Source organism: Colias eurytheme, chromosome 12 (assembly GCF_061535395.1).
Source record: "Colias eurytheme isolate Ceu_HAF_F1 chromosome 12, ilColEury1 Martin Lab GWU primary, whole genome shotgun sequence".
NCBI classification, from domain to species: Eukaryota; Metazoa; Arthropoda; class Insecta; order Lepidoptera; family Pieridae; genus Colias; species Colias eurytheme.
In genome coordinates this window covers 9,862,086-9,877,808 of record NC_142991.1, presented here as the reverse complement: position 1 = coordinate 9,877,808, position 15,723 = coordinate 9,862,086, and the positions used below count along the sequence as shown (strand labels likewise).

Here is a 15,723-nt window from a genome sequence, read left to right as displayed (position 1 = left end):
CCAGCGTGAGTCGGACTCGCGACACTGAGAGTTCCGTACAAACAGGCTAAAGAACAACAAATCTGCAAAAAATCGGTCACCCATCTAAATTATGCCCCTTGCTTAACCTCGATTTTCATTTTTAGTGTTATAGTATTCATATTATTTTATTACAAAAACTTAACATTTTATATTATAATATAACTATGTTATGCAACGTCATTCATGTCATTAATTATAGTATAAAATCGCGAACCTAAATAGTTTTCGATAATTATTATTATCGATACAATTTACAATCACAACTGGTATGTCACTAGTTACACGTGCCACACCATAGAAGAAAAGGGATGCGTAATCAGGTGCATACGAAAGAAAGAGATGCAAATATAATCGACGCGCTTTGTCAATTGACCAGTACCAGCGTAAAAAGAACTCCGATAAAATATTGTTCGTAATAATATTTAAATTATACGCAAACAAACTATTTAAATATGAAAAGTAATCCCGTCCTTCTGCAAACTTGAGGTTTTACTCGTTTTACCACACCATTTAATACTACAAGGAGCCATTGTTTCTTTTTTTTAAAGGTTTTTTTCGGACGTGTTAACAGATCACGGAACTGGCCGAAACTGATAGTTCATGCATGTTACATAATAAAGTTGATTTATTTCAATAAATATATTTTCACTTTACCTCATGTTGCACATAGGAAAAAGGAAAATTACGATTATTGTAGGACTACGGATGCATACCAGTTTTTTTGTAGGACATTGTTTTATTCGGATAAAAAACACACTAATGTATCACGTGATACTTTTGTCCTACAGTTACTAATAAAAAAAATGGTCCTGTGGTATGGACAACTTAGGAGTCTAGGACTAGAAAAACGTTCCACGTAATGTGTAGGACAATGTGGGCGTTAAATTATATAATTATTAACTAACCAACAAAAAAAAAATCAGCTGGTTAGTAATAATTTTTCATGACCTCGTAAATAGTACATGTTGCAAAAATGGGACCTCGTTGATCAAACCTAGCATTTTGTAGGACAAATATTTTTTCGGCTAATTTAGATTATTATTATAAGAATTATAAATAAAAAAACCAGTTAGTAATGAATTTTTGATAACCACTAAATCAACAAATTATGTTCTCATTACCTACCTACCTACCACTTACGAAATTTTTGTACTAGCTAATGTTGGGCGTCTCGTCAAAATGAAGCTACTGACGAAAATTTAGCTTGTTAGTAATCACTTACGAAAAAGGGCGAGGGATCCCGGTCTATTAAGGTTGGTTTGTATTTTTTTGTAGTTTTAGTAGCATGTTGTTTCTATTTATGGAACATACCCATGGAAATATATATACTTACTGTGTACTTAACATACCAAATGTTTTTGTATCCAGTTCTCAATACAGAGATAATAGTCTAAGGGTGAGTACATAAGTAATATAAATTAATGGTGATGAATAAAACGACAGAATCAAGAAACAATTTTTATTAAATGCACCGTTCGAATTTCGTACGAGATAAACATTATAAATACAATAATTTTATCTATGCATTTAACAAGTGTACATTTACTTGGTACGCGACCTCTTAAAACAATCATTTCCACTTACTACGATTAACATTTAGTACTAAATTAAAAAACAGCCAAAATTGTATACAAAACATTTAATAAATATGGCAATATGTTCAATATTCTCTATATAAAATATGTTAGTATAAGTATGGCAATGTTAACTGAATAATGATACTATTCGTATAAAAGTACCGTTTCATATTTTACGTTAAACAGATAAAATATGAACCGGAACTTTTTACGACTATTCGTTAATAAATAAAAATATTTACATCCATTTGATATGACGAAACGTTTAGCTGCATCAATTTTTAAACTAATTGACTAAAAATAATCTTAAATAGTTAATATCAAACTCATGTGAATTAAAAAACTTCAATCATAATTGAAATTTAATTATCCTCATTCGTTAATAAATATTTTTAAATTCATTAATATACAGATACTTTTCGGTTCAACAGCAGCAACTCAGTTTCACTACGACTACGATAAATAAAAATAATTTAAAACTAGTTCACAGAGCTATAACTTAAAGCTAACGTGTCGACGAAATAACAAATCGAAACGAGGGAATCTTTGGTAATGGAGCAGTTAAACCGTAACTTACGAAGCACACCTGTGTTACCAAAGACGTCTAAAAATATCCAATTGCGAACTACCTGCCATTTTGTAGAAAAATACTTCAGTCTTTTCGCTTGATTTATTTCTTTTCATCCATAGGAGCAATCGATTGAGGCTCAGCGCCTAACATGATTTGTATTTCGTCGACACTCTTTCCTTTCGTCTCTGGCACAATGAAGAAGATGAAGATGAAGCCAATGACCATGATGCCGGCGAAGAGCCAGAACACCTGTCCGGAGCCAATTGCGTTGTTTAGAGAGTTGAACGTGCTAGTCACTGTGAAACTGAGCAACCAGTTAAAGGTTCCTGCTGTCGAACCGACGAAAGCTTTGATGTCGATCAAACACAGTTCACCGGCCATCATCCAAGGAATAGGCCCGAAACCAAGTGAGAACGCGATAATGAAAAGTGACAATGACAATAGAGGCAGCCACGACAAGGCTTCCACTATTGAAGAGGATGAACCGTGAGTGTCTTGCAGGAAGAAATATACTCCGAGAGCCGTTGAACATATGCACATAACTAAAGCGGAGAACAACAGAAGAATACGTCTGCCCAATTTGTCGACGACTAAACTGGATACAAAGGTCGCCAATACTTGAATAACACCAATGATAATCGTAGCAATGGCTGGTTCGATAGCCGCTCCAGCACTCGTAAAGATTTTCGACGTGTTGAAGATAACCGCATTGATACCCGACAGTTGTTGGAACAACATAAGAGCGTAGCAAATGAGCACAGCTTTCAACGCGGTCTTCTTAGTAATCGCCGAAAGGAAGGAAACTGGGTTGTTTTTGGCATCTTCGGCCTTTGTTTGCAGATTGCTCAATTCGCTGTCCACATCGTAGTTCCTTCCGCGCAATCTGATCAGCGCTTCCCTCGCTTCACCATGCCTGCCCTTAACGACCAAGAAGTTAGGGCTTTCTGGCATGAAGAAGAAAATAATCGCGAACACGATCGGTATCAACGTACAGAGAATATTGAAAACGAACACACTAGTGTAACTTCCAACCGCGTACGCGAATAATATACCGACAGTGATCATCAATTGGAAGTAGCTTCCCAACGTGCCTCTAATAGAATCCTGGGCAATTTCACTTGTATACGCTGGGGCTGTGACACAAAACGCCCCTCCAGCTATACCCGTGATGAATCTCCCGGCCATTAACATGCCGACATTGGACGCGAAGGTAATCAACAACCAGCCCAAAGTGAACGGCAAAGTTAGAAACAACATGGTCTTCTTTCTTCCTAAAATGTCCATGATAAGTCCGATCGGAAAGCACACAGCTGCAGCGCCGAGATTGATCAGTGACGAGACCCAATCGCCTTGGGATTCGGATACACTGAAATTGTAATCGGTGCTGTTGTCTTGAGTAATCTTCAAAATGACTGGTGATGACCAGCCCAACATAGAACCGGCGGCCAAGGCACCGAGCGTGGCTGGAAACGAATAATCATAATTTGAATAAAATATTTAAAAAAAAATATGAGGGTATATTGCAAATTGGGCTGTGGTGTAAGTTTTAGAACATTTATTGAATCGCGTACACAAGAACAGCGTATAGAAGAGAATCTATAAGGTATCTTAAACTAACATGGGATTGAATATTTCTGTTATTTGCTAAAAAATTATACTGAATATATTTTTTTGAAAAGAAAACAAAAAAAAATGTTAAAGAATCACCATTTATTATCTATCGTCTTTGTAATTTTAAAAACACCACAAAGCACAGCAAGCTGCCATAAATTAATTCTGCTATGCCAAGGTTATAATACGACAAGTAACACGAATATTTAAAAAAATTACGTGAAATTACCATTGTTCTCATAAAGTCGACATAATTATTGTGTGATTCATACCTATTTAGATGTTAATAAGACTAAGTAAAGAGCTGTTATTAATGTCAGAGTATTTAAAGTACCTAACAATTTTTATGGAACATAAATTGTTTTTGGCAATGATTTATTAAGTTATTTAATAACTCAGGCCCCGGAACCACAGACACAATAGAAAATCTATTGTGTCTTGGACCGATCGGGACGTTCCGGGCTCAATGGGTTAATGGTGTAATAACAAATATAAGTTATTTTCTTTGAAGTAGAGAAATGGTCAAAAAATTTTTTAATTTCTTTGTAATATATTATATCATCAGCAGTTTACGAATCTTATTTTAAATACTCACAACCTTTCTAATTTGTAAAATCTTTTAAAAGATCTTAAAAACAAATAAACTACATACAAAAAAGTGTGTGTTCCGAGAACACGTGTCAGAAGTGAAACTTCTTAATGGCAAGATACAAAGATACCAAAATCGTCGTCTTACGTGACGTGACGGTATTCCCATGACGCGACCTTGAAATTTTACTCTCAACACACATAAAGAAGTTTCACTTCAAAAAATAATATGTAAGTTGATATATTCAAGCAGTTTCTTTTCTACATACCTGATAAAGCTGCAATGTATTGCGGGAGCTTGCGGCCATTATCGCCTCTTGGCTCCACCAATACAGCTTGAGACACTCCAACTTCAGCCATTGCACCGTTGTTGCCCTCTGCCCTCTGGAAATTAGAGATTTACTCAATTAGAGAAAAACATAAAATATAAATATGATATTTTCTAGTGTTTGATTTTACGCGAGTATTATACATTTAGAAATTAAAGACTTTTTAACGGATTTTAAAAGCGATTTATTCATTCTATTATTTTCCCGACGAGAGAATTAATAAATCACGTTTAAAATCCGTTAAAAGTCTTTAATTTCTAAATATAAATATGAATTAAATTTTAATGAGGAGGATAGTTGTATTATAAAGACAAGGTATGTTTCACATTGGTATAGTTCATCAATTTTTGTTTTGAGTTTTGAGCCTAATATTTTTCAGTTTAGGAAAGTGACAAATGATACTATAGACCTGTATCGCATTTTCATAACTGCATAACTTATAATAAATAAAATGTATGCCTATTATTAATAACTTATAATAAATAAAATGTATATCTAAATGTCTCAGTTAGAAACATAATACAGGTAGATTTTTGGATGATAAGAACTATGAGTCTTATTAGAAAATAAATGACTTAAAATAAAATAAAATATCACATCCAGAATTAGATTTTTTATGTTGATGTTAAATGCTGTTGTATTTAAGTTATGGAAGTGTACATAATAATACTTTTGAGTTTAATGTAATAAATTACATTTTTTATTTTCATTTTGTTAGCATAATTCCTACTGTCGTGAGTGGTTAATAGTTAATTATTATAAAGAAATAAATTAAATAAAGAATTACATAAATATAGAATAACAACTATTAGCATTGTAGTTTTATTACAAAAGCGATTATACAAAACAGTACACCGCTTCAAACATTTCCATGTAATTTTAATAGCCTACTTTAATTTACAGTTATATAAAAATATTTAATTTAAAATACAAAATAATACCTCATTATAACTAGGCCCTGGAATAGCGGGAAGCAACGGTTCAGTTTCAGAAACATCCTGCTGGTCTCGACGACCCAAATTCGACCACATTTTGCAAAAATATTAAAATCTAGGTCCTGCCACGACTAAACTTTTACGCGAGCGAAAGATATTTGAAAAATTGCAAACAAAAAGGCATTGTTTTTGTTTCGTGTTGATATCAATTCTGTTTGACAATTGACAAATGACATTAAAGAAATATGAAACGGGATTTGACGCAAATTTATGTCATTTTTTTTTTTTTTTTTTTTTCTGTTATGGCAAGAAGCTAAAACTATTTGCCAGTGTCAAGTAAAAGGTAGGGAATCTCTAGGGAATCCATACACGGGAAAATAGGATAGTACGATATTTTTCAAGGTGATCAGAAGAGTTAGGCCAAAATTAATACATACAAGTTACATTATAATATTACATATTATTTACATAAACTAAGTATAACATAATATGTAATACACATATTATGTCCTATTCTCATGCGACTTATTGTAGATATAACTAATTTATTTGCTTCAACACCAACAAACCAAGGTTTTATGGGGATTACCGGTTGAATTCTATAGTAATTCCTTCCCTTATGCTGTATCTGTCCACCGTAGACCGTATTCCACGCTTCAAAGAGAAATCGTTTCGGTAATGTTAAGAGATCATGAGAGTAGTTAATGTATGGATACATATTACATATCTCTACACTGCACTGCATCCTTGGCCAAGCTATCAGCCCTATCATTTCCGTGGATATATAAATTGAAATGATTGAAATATTTTTATAACTAATGCCAACACTATTTACATATTTATTATTGTGCGCTGGTAATGTTAGACGTTTAAATTGTATTGACTTTTTAATAAGTATGGCAGCACCACCATACCCATCAATAATTCTGTCATCACGAATACAAACATAACCTGGAATTCGAAAGAAGAGATTTGGTTATACCCAAGTCTCATTTAGAGCAATTAAAAAGGATTGTGCTTATTTATTATGTGAATTAGATCTGACTTTTTAGGTATCACGCTTCTGCAGTTCCACTGTATTGTTTTGGAATCCATGATTACTAAATAAACTATCAATTACTTTATGTAAAGTGGCAACGTTGGACGGTTTCAGGGTGTTATTTTTCAATAGAGTGTTGATTAGTAAAGTAATTATATCCATTATCTGGGAAGTTTCAGATTCATTAGGGGCTACTTGATAACCGCAGCCATTTTCAGGCGTAGGAATCTGAGCTTCCCCAATAATAGCATTATGAGCATTTTTATCAAAACCCTTATTAGTCTTAGGAGGCAATTTTGGTTTTAAAAAATAAGTCTTTTTGTAGGATGAATTTGAACTATTTACATTCAATCTATTTGTGGTTGAATAAGCAGATGAAGACATTAATACATCCCCATAAGACTTTGATACATTTGGGTAAAGTTTACTTGCTTCCCCGTAAGATATATTTTTTTCAGACATACTTATTTTAATATCCTTTTGGCGTTTAAATTCTGGACAGATTTTATTAGTTGCGAAATGGAAGCCTGAACATAACAAACATGATGCACAATCTTCTTCGACTGTACAAGTGTCGCCAGAATGATCTTGACCACACTTATAACATCTGGGTTTGGAACGACATATATTTTTAGTATGACCATATCTACAGCATTGAAAACATTGGATGGTAGGGAAAATGTAAAGATTAACTGGCAGAGAGTTATAACAGGCATACACACGTTCAGGAAGAACTTGACCGTCAAATGTAAGAACAACAGATTGTGTTGGTCTCCAAGATATGGAACCATCAATAATAACCTTATAATTGATCCTTCTAACTTTTATAATTTTTCCACAGCCAGCGGGAGTTGAAATATTTTCTATTATTTCCTCTTGGGACCATTCAGAAGGTATTCCTTTAACAATACCAATGCGACTTATGTTAAATGTTGGTATTTTTGCACTTAGCTTATTTAATTCTAAATTTTTATTTTTAATAAAATCATTAGCATCCTTTGGCGTTGAAAATGCTACAATACAACGATTTCTCCCTATTTTTTTAACACTGCCAGATACTATATTTTTAATATTGTTATTTTTTAAAAATCGACCAAAAGTAATGGGATGCAATGTTGTTCCATCGCCAGGTGTTGACTCTGTACGCTGAACATGAACAATATAAGGGAAGGAGTCAGTAGATAGGTATTCTGAACGTAAATTTGGTAAAGCCGATTGTTCATTCATATTATTATTATCATTCTTAAAGGATTCATTAAAAGTAACATCAGAATTGGACTTTTTATTAGGCTCAGTGCTATCACTGTCCTGTTTCCTTAGCCTGCGTTTTTTAGGAGTGCTTTCCACCCAACTATTTTTTAATGCAAAATCGTTTTCACATTCTATACTTGGAACCGTAATATAACTAGCTACTTCAGGACCAAGTTGGAAACTTGGTCCTGAAGCTATAGGGTCGGGAGGATCGTTCATCGATCAGCCCGCCAAAATTTAAGTGCAAAAATTTTTTTACATACTATAAATCAGAATAAAATAGACTTACCAATAAAAAAACTACTAACTACACTAATTTACAAGTTTATATATAGGAAACAAAAGATATATACAAAGCCAAACTCAATTGAACATTAATTTAAATTTTTTTTCAAATTAAATTTCAAAAATTACACCCGGCTCGTTCGAAGATTCCCGCGCTTTTTCATTTATGTCATTGTCAGTGAACTGCCTGTTGACATTCCGGTTTCGTTTTAAAATGTAATACATATTGAGCATATTTGTAAGTGATTTTATGATTTCTTTTAAGCTTAATATTTGACGTATTTTAAATTTTACATGTTTTAGTTTGTTTATTACACGAGTGAGCATATTATTACGTACCTATTTAAACACTTCTACAGTAATAAAATAATCGCCTATAATTTTATAGTAGCATTTACGCTTCGAAACATATTTTGAAGGCGCAATAAAATTAGATGTAGTAATTTAAGTAACATGGGACCACAATCCAAACGATACATGCTTTTATTAGAAACATGATAAAAATAAGGACTCAGTGTATAAAATAATTAAGGACAATTTCTATGTAACATTCCATGTTAATACAACGTTAAAAAATACTAAGTAAGTATTCTAGAAAATATCGGAAAATCGACAATAAGGTAGTTAGTACCGAATAATTTTCACATATTCTATTAGTTCTATTATTTCGCAAAACGTGATGGAAAATGATACAATATCAACAAAATAATGAATCAGTTGTGCGCATTCGAACAATATGTATTTACGCATCAATTGGACGAGCCTTGAATCATAATTATTTTACATCTGCACTTGACCGTACTTGAACACCGCGATTTTTCCTGCCCTTGACATTGCATGCACTGTAACCGCTATAGTACGTCACAACTGGTTTTGTAAAGACCATACTTACTTTTCTCACAGATAATATAATACAATAATTCTTTTGTAGCACTATATAGTATGTCATACTAGATTTCCGGTTCATGCTTTACTTTGTAAAATATGAACAACATGATGAAAAATAACACTTATAAATTTCAGCATGTTAAAAATTATGACACGAGGCATTTGGCATTAGGTAGGTATCTTTATTTGAGACTCTCGAGATCTATAAGTTTATCTAGGAGTTTTTGAACGATAGCATGTCGATAAAATCGGGTTTACAATGCTAATAACTTAGGCTAATAATAATTTAATCAATTAGGCAGGATTACAAACTGTATAATCTATAGTGTAATCTATTTATCATAGACCGTATTAAATTATTTAAACTATTTGTGATAAATGGACACTACATAACTAGTAAGAAAATTAATGAAGATAAAACCAAGTTTTCCATTAATTTCTAATAGGTAGCAGGTAATATTGATCACCCCGGTCCTAGTACATTTCCTTTTCCTGTAAGTACCTAAGTATTAACGAATTTATGTGATAAATGATTATTCCAAGTGGTTTTTACCATAACGGACCATAACTAAATAGTAAATACTAATAAATCCCTTCTTAGGAAACCGGTAGAATTAAACGGATACCTACAGTAAGGTACATAAATCTTATTTCTTCCGACTGTATATCACAGATTATTAAAAAGTTTGTACATAAGTTTTACTCAGAATGTAAAGATGTTATTGAGGAATTTATTGACGACCAGAAAAAAATGCAACGAAGTATGAAATTTTCACTATTAATACATAAAAAGAAAGAGTATTTATTTATTTATTTATTTTAAACACTTTATTGTGCTGCCAACATAACAAAAGTGGGTACAATAGGACTTAAACTAGTACAAACAACACAGAGGGCGGCCTTATTACTAACAAGTAATCTCTTCCAGGCAACCAACAGATTGTGTGAAAAACAATAGATATTATATAGAGTAGGTAGGTAAATAAGTAAAATATGCTTTGCTTATGAAGAAAAGTAATTTCAAATTGAACCTGCTGAATCGAATCGAACAACGAACTTTTGATTTTTTTCACCTGTAGAAAGTTACAGCGTTCTTGACATACCTATCTTTTACCCCGGGTCAATCCATGCGGGCCAGGGCTGGCGGCTAGTATCATAATATACAAAACGCATGAGCTAAACGTACTGAAAACATAGAAGTGCAGTTAAATGAACTGCATAATAATATAATGGTTTATATAATATTATACTAGTTAGCTGGTTCATGCGATGCTTATAGAAGATTCTTATGATGTCATTCATTAGAAACTTCTGTAAGTAATTTTTACTAGCGCGTGTAAAAAGGCTTTAAAAAATGGATCGTTAAAAAATATTTTTTGTTAAAATATATTCTATAAAATATTTTAGAATATTTCAGCACATCATCTGAATAGTAATCTGTACAGAATAGTATTTGATTGTAATTTGTAACAGCATTAATTGCGTATCTACTGAAAGGTGATGAAAATAAAACGTCTCAACGGAAATATGTTGTTTTACAACTTCCTGTGTTTTAATATTCACTCCACTGTCTTTGGATTTACATGTTGTACCTTCTAAGTTCTAGATACTTTAACTTTTATAAGAATATGTATAAATGGTGATAGGAAACCTATAAGAATATAATGTAATCTTTAATAGCGTCCGAGGCCTTGACGAAAATCTGTCTTTATATTTTTATTTATTATACATGAATTTGCGAATTAAGATTATATAAGCATAAATAAAATTTCGCATACCGCCATAAATAAAAAACGCGAGTAAAGTTCTTTCTGTATCTCTATGTAGAAAACGCGCCTTCTCAATGTTTGACATTTCAATCTATAGTTAATTACTTTCAGCGAAGCAGTTAAGGAAAAACATCCGCGTACATTTTATTTAACGTATTATCATGGTATTATCAATAAAGAGTAAGTAGGTACACCTTCAAGTAACAAATGATAATAAATATGTAAATGAGGATGAGTTAGTCAAGACGTAGGTTAGTATGAATTATGAATACAAATAACTATCTTATTTCTATAGCCTCTTTGTTTCATCTCATGAACTGATTATTTAAGATTATAATTTTATTTATCTTAGGATAACTGTTGTAGCGATCGAAATAGTCTTATCAGTTTTGGTTATGTTGATAACAATGAAAAGAGAAAAACATTTTGACATTTAAAGATATTTAATGTCAAAAAACAAGTACGATCAAAATAAATAAAGGTTTGTGGAAAATTTAAATCAGATACTAGAACCTGAAAAGAGGAGCTTCAAAGGGGTTTAAATGTTGTTTTTTTTTCTTTAATCGCGAATATTATACTACTTTCTGAGTTATATATAGTTTAAAAATTCATACTAGGTATGATTAGTATTTAGTACCTATAACCTAGTCATTATGAAATAACGCACACTTGGAATGTTTACGCTGGCTCCAAAAACGCTACGCGGTTCTAATAATTACTACCTTTTCAAAAGATAAATATATAATTCTTACTAAGTTATTAATTACTCTATATTACGAATTGCTATTTTGGCTACCCCAGGCCTTGAAGGATAATTTCCATTTAACATAAACACTACTTGTAACCATAATAAGAAAAACAAAATATAACATTACCATAGGTATTCGCACAGGCATGCCACCCATAGAACTCATATTCGTGGTAACATTCGTGAATAAATTCGCAGTTAGTATCCCGGCCGCGAGGGGGGGACTAAAGGGGAAGATCCCGATCCCCACACCGGCACCAAAACCCGATCCAAACATTTCTCTTACACTGAAATCTTTCTCAAGTGCATGTCGAAATTCAAATGTTGATAAGTTATCGATAGATCTTAGGTTTATCTAAAGGATGACAGTACTGAGACGAAAATAAAACACTTAGGTATATGGAAACAGATAAAATTGAAAGTTTATCACGGAGAATCAGATGCATAATGCAACTTGGTCAGTGGTCCATTATCGATCTTTTCATTTTATCTACTCATGTTGGGGTCTATTGCAGTCATATCACAAATATAAAATAAATAATTTGGAAAATCCAAAAGTGCACGCCTCATAATTTTTTTTTAATAAATATTTTTAATTATTATTTTTTTTTTATTTAATAACAATTAAACCACATCGAATCAGACCCTGAAAAATGAAAGGGTTCTATTCCTGAGCATACTCAAGCGTAAGAGAAAAAAAAAGACTCGATTAGTAAAGTATTTCGGTCGCTATCGTGTTAACAAGAAAAAGGATCCGCACATACAGACACACGGACGTCCAAGACAGAACTTTTTTAAACTGTTTTTTAACTAGTTTAAATAACAAAAATGACATCAAAAATATCATGAACTTTAAAAATAGTGTTTTTTCTTAATATGTGTGTGTATGTATTATCTTACAAGTGCAATGTATGATACATAAAGACATTTTAAGTTTGAAAAATCAGATGTTTTGCGCGAAGCGACAGTAGTACCCACCTCAACGCTTCGCTTATGAGGCGTGCAAAAGCATATTATTTATTTTATACGAAAGCAATGATATACGAAGCCACTAATTTATATGTGGGAAACAAGGTTTTCCGATGCAAAAATCTCCGCAAAATTGTCTCAGGGAAATTAGGAACGTCCTGTAAAGCTCATCTTGCTTTGATTAGTTCACAATTTCGCCATGTGCCAAAAGATCCGTGAAGCACTAATAACTAATTATAAATTTGACGTGTGTGACAATTAAATATTTACTAAACAAACATACTACAAGTCCTTTCTATACACGTAATATTATAAAACATACACATATATTTATTTTATGATACTACAATAGAATGTAGAGTCAATAATCATTATTATTATTGACGAGATACTTAAAACTCTTTGTACTTTTTGATAAGTAGATAAGAGGTATCTTTACATAACATTTATCAGATATACCTTTGTAAAAAAACTCTAAGTCATCGAACTTATTAAATTTTTATTAAATGGCAACTCATTTTATTGGGTTATTAATTTCAGAATATAATAGTTATTATTTATTTATGATGTATCATTATATTCATATAATAGAAGAAATATAAGTAAGTACGCGGATGAAAACTAGGTACCTATTTGATGTTTATTGTTTTTCTAGTTACTCATTGCTCTTTGATCGATTGCAATAAATTGATGATAATGTTTACGTCTTAATGTCTTTTAATTAGTAGAGCGATAGTTAATACCCTATTTTATATAATACTGAAACTATGTATGTACATTTTATATCTCTATATAATTACCTACATAGTATAAAACAAAGTAGCTGGTCTTTATAACTACGCAGATTTCCATGTATTTTTATATTATAATAGTTGTGGTTCAAGTAGAAAGGTTTATAATTTTGAAACCGCAAGTAAAGCCGTAAACGGAATGCTAGTTGTACAGAAATAACATTTTTTTAATTAGCAAAAGTTGCGTTTTTTACAAACTTACGTACCTACTTATTGGTACTTATACTACATTACTCATTCCATACTACTTTAACAAAATAGGTAATTAAAGTACTAAGCTTAGCGTAATTTGGGTCTAGAATGGCATCTAGATGGCCTTGTATGAAATATTCAGTATATGAATTAATTCAAAAAAGCCTATTAGACAAGTACGCGAAATAATATAGGTACCTACTTAAATATTTTTTATAAAGTTCAAAATGTATTTTTCAATAATTTTACACATTTATGTTTGTTTATCTTTGAGTTTGTATGTAACCTGTTACTCGATTCGGACGCACGGACGGACAGATTTAGTCCAAACATTGAACAGTGATTGAACACTTATCAAGGATCGGTGACAAATGACAATACATTAATTTATAGTCCTTTCCACCTAAGATGATTTCTGTGACACATCGATTTTTGACACGTGTAGAGATGTCTTTACTGAAATCATATCAATTTTTTCCGATAATCGATAATATTTTATATGGAAATGAAATCGATTTGAATAAAGTACCAAAATTAGTTTTTTCGGCATTTCGCCAACAATTAACTAAGGAAACTTAGCGGGTTGACTTTAGAAACGTGCGGCACGAATTTCGGCGCGATTTTAATTTTTATCGATCGATAATGATGCCCCGAAACATACATTAGCGGCTTTTCGTGAGGAAACATGTAATTACAGAGAAATCTTTTTTTTTAATTTTCGAGATTATGTTCAAAATTGTTTGAGTTACATTGGCAAAACTACAAGAATTGTGTTTGAAAGAGATAACAAATGTCTTAATGTACATATTAAAAACCATAGTTCATTCAAAAGCATGTTGCTGAGTGGACAACAATTCATATGGATTATTGGCGAGCATATGATTGTTTGGGGATATGGATATGTTCATAAAAAAGTTAATCACTCAGACCCAGACAACCCATTTGTTGCCTCTGACCCATTTGAATCCCAGTGGCATGATGTAAAAAGATTTTTTAAAAAAGATAACTATAACCACCCAGCAAACTTCGGTGATAATATTATAGAGTATGTGGAGACGCTCGGTGGAATAAATAAAATGGATCCATTCATTGCCATTGTAAATTGTATCAAACATGTATACAAGATTTGAATAAATAATTATTTAAAAAAATGTTTTTATTGTATGTATATTGCACACAAATTGTTAATCACAGAACCGAATCTGTCCACCCCGATTCCACGTGGTACTTGTCTGTCATACACTAGAGTGTATTATAAAAGTCGGAGGCGCGGAGGAGCGTGGCGCCCGCGTGTGCTGAGGAGCAGGCAGAGTCAAGCGAGCCGGAGTGGCTGAGGCTGGTCGCCAAAGGCGACCAAAAAGCCGAAGCTACGAAGGCGAGTGAAGACTCCTGCCTGCAACGAGGTACACGGGGGCAAGCACCACGTTCTGCAGCGCCGGAGCAGTCAAGAAAGCCCATAATCTTCGATATATTTCTAACTACATCACTACATACATGGTATAAAACAAAGTCGCTTTCTCTGTCCCTATGTCCCTATGTATGCTTAAATCTTTAAAACTATGCGACGGATTTTGATGCGGTTTTTTTTAATAGATAGAGTGATTCAAGAGGAAGGTTTTAGTATATAATTTATTATGTTTTAGACGAAGCGGGCGAAGCCGCGGCCGAAAAGCTAGTATAAATATAATCTCAAAAAAAAAATATAAAAAAAATAGAAGGGGGGGTTTCCGCACCCCCCCACTTTATAGGGGGTCTCCCCTTACCTCCCCCCTCCCTTTCCCTCCCCTCCCCCCCCTTAATTCGTGCCGCAAATTTCTAAAGAAATACCAACTTAGCAAACAACAGCAACAAAAAGTCAACAATAACAATTAGTAACAATAACTTAATTCCACGTAAAGTATCAATACAAAAATGCAACTTGTATACAAGGCTGACGCACTCGTACAGACGATTGACTCGATTGACAAACGATCTCAAGATAGGCGCCGATTATATGATTTTCCAACTCTATGATTTTTCAACGATCCATTTCATGTACACGAATTGCGTAGGTATTATATTTTTGTGTTATTTTAGATGTTATTTCATTATAGCGGGGAAAAACATGAGTAAACAATGGTAGTAATAACATCAGAAAGATTGTAATCTTTTGAAATGCA

At 32.6% G+C, this 15,723-nt stretch overlaps 2 protein-coding genes across 5 annotated transcripts in view; both read right to left on the bottom strand.

The window, feature by feature from the left end:
- Window positions 1–1,466: 1,466 nt before the first annotated feature.
- The window catches only part of nebu (solute carrier family 2 member nebulosa), a 56,569-nt gene continuing 42,312 nt past the window's right edge, over window positions 1,467–15,723 (bottom strand). For 3 of the 4 annotated variants that reach the window (XM_090108119.1, XM_090108117.1, XM_090108120.1), the window contains exons 2-3: window positions 4,638–4,752; window positions 1,467–3,632 (exon numbers count right to left, since the gene is read on the bottom strand). In XM_090108119.1, the coding sequence (XP_089964245.1) occupies window positions 2,269–3,632; window positions 4,638–4,728 (1,455 nt within the window). In that variant the 5' untranslated portion in view covers window positions 4,729–4,752 and the 3' untranslated portion in view covers window positions 1,467–2,268. Of the gene's footprint in view, window positions 3,633–4,637; window positions 4,753–5,638; window positions 5,825–15,723 lie in introns of those variants that run through there. The other variant, XM_090108118.1, reaches the window with a different exon arrangement.
- Window positions 6,666–8,144, bottom strand: LOC149904234 (uncharacterized). Its single transcript, XM_090108142.1, has one exon. It carries the CDS (start codon window positions 8,139–8,141, stop codon window positions 6,681–6,683), a length of 1,461 nt encoding a protein of 486 aa, XP_089964268.1. The 5' UTR covers window positions 8,142–8,144; the 3' UTR covers window positions 6,666–6,680.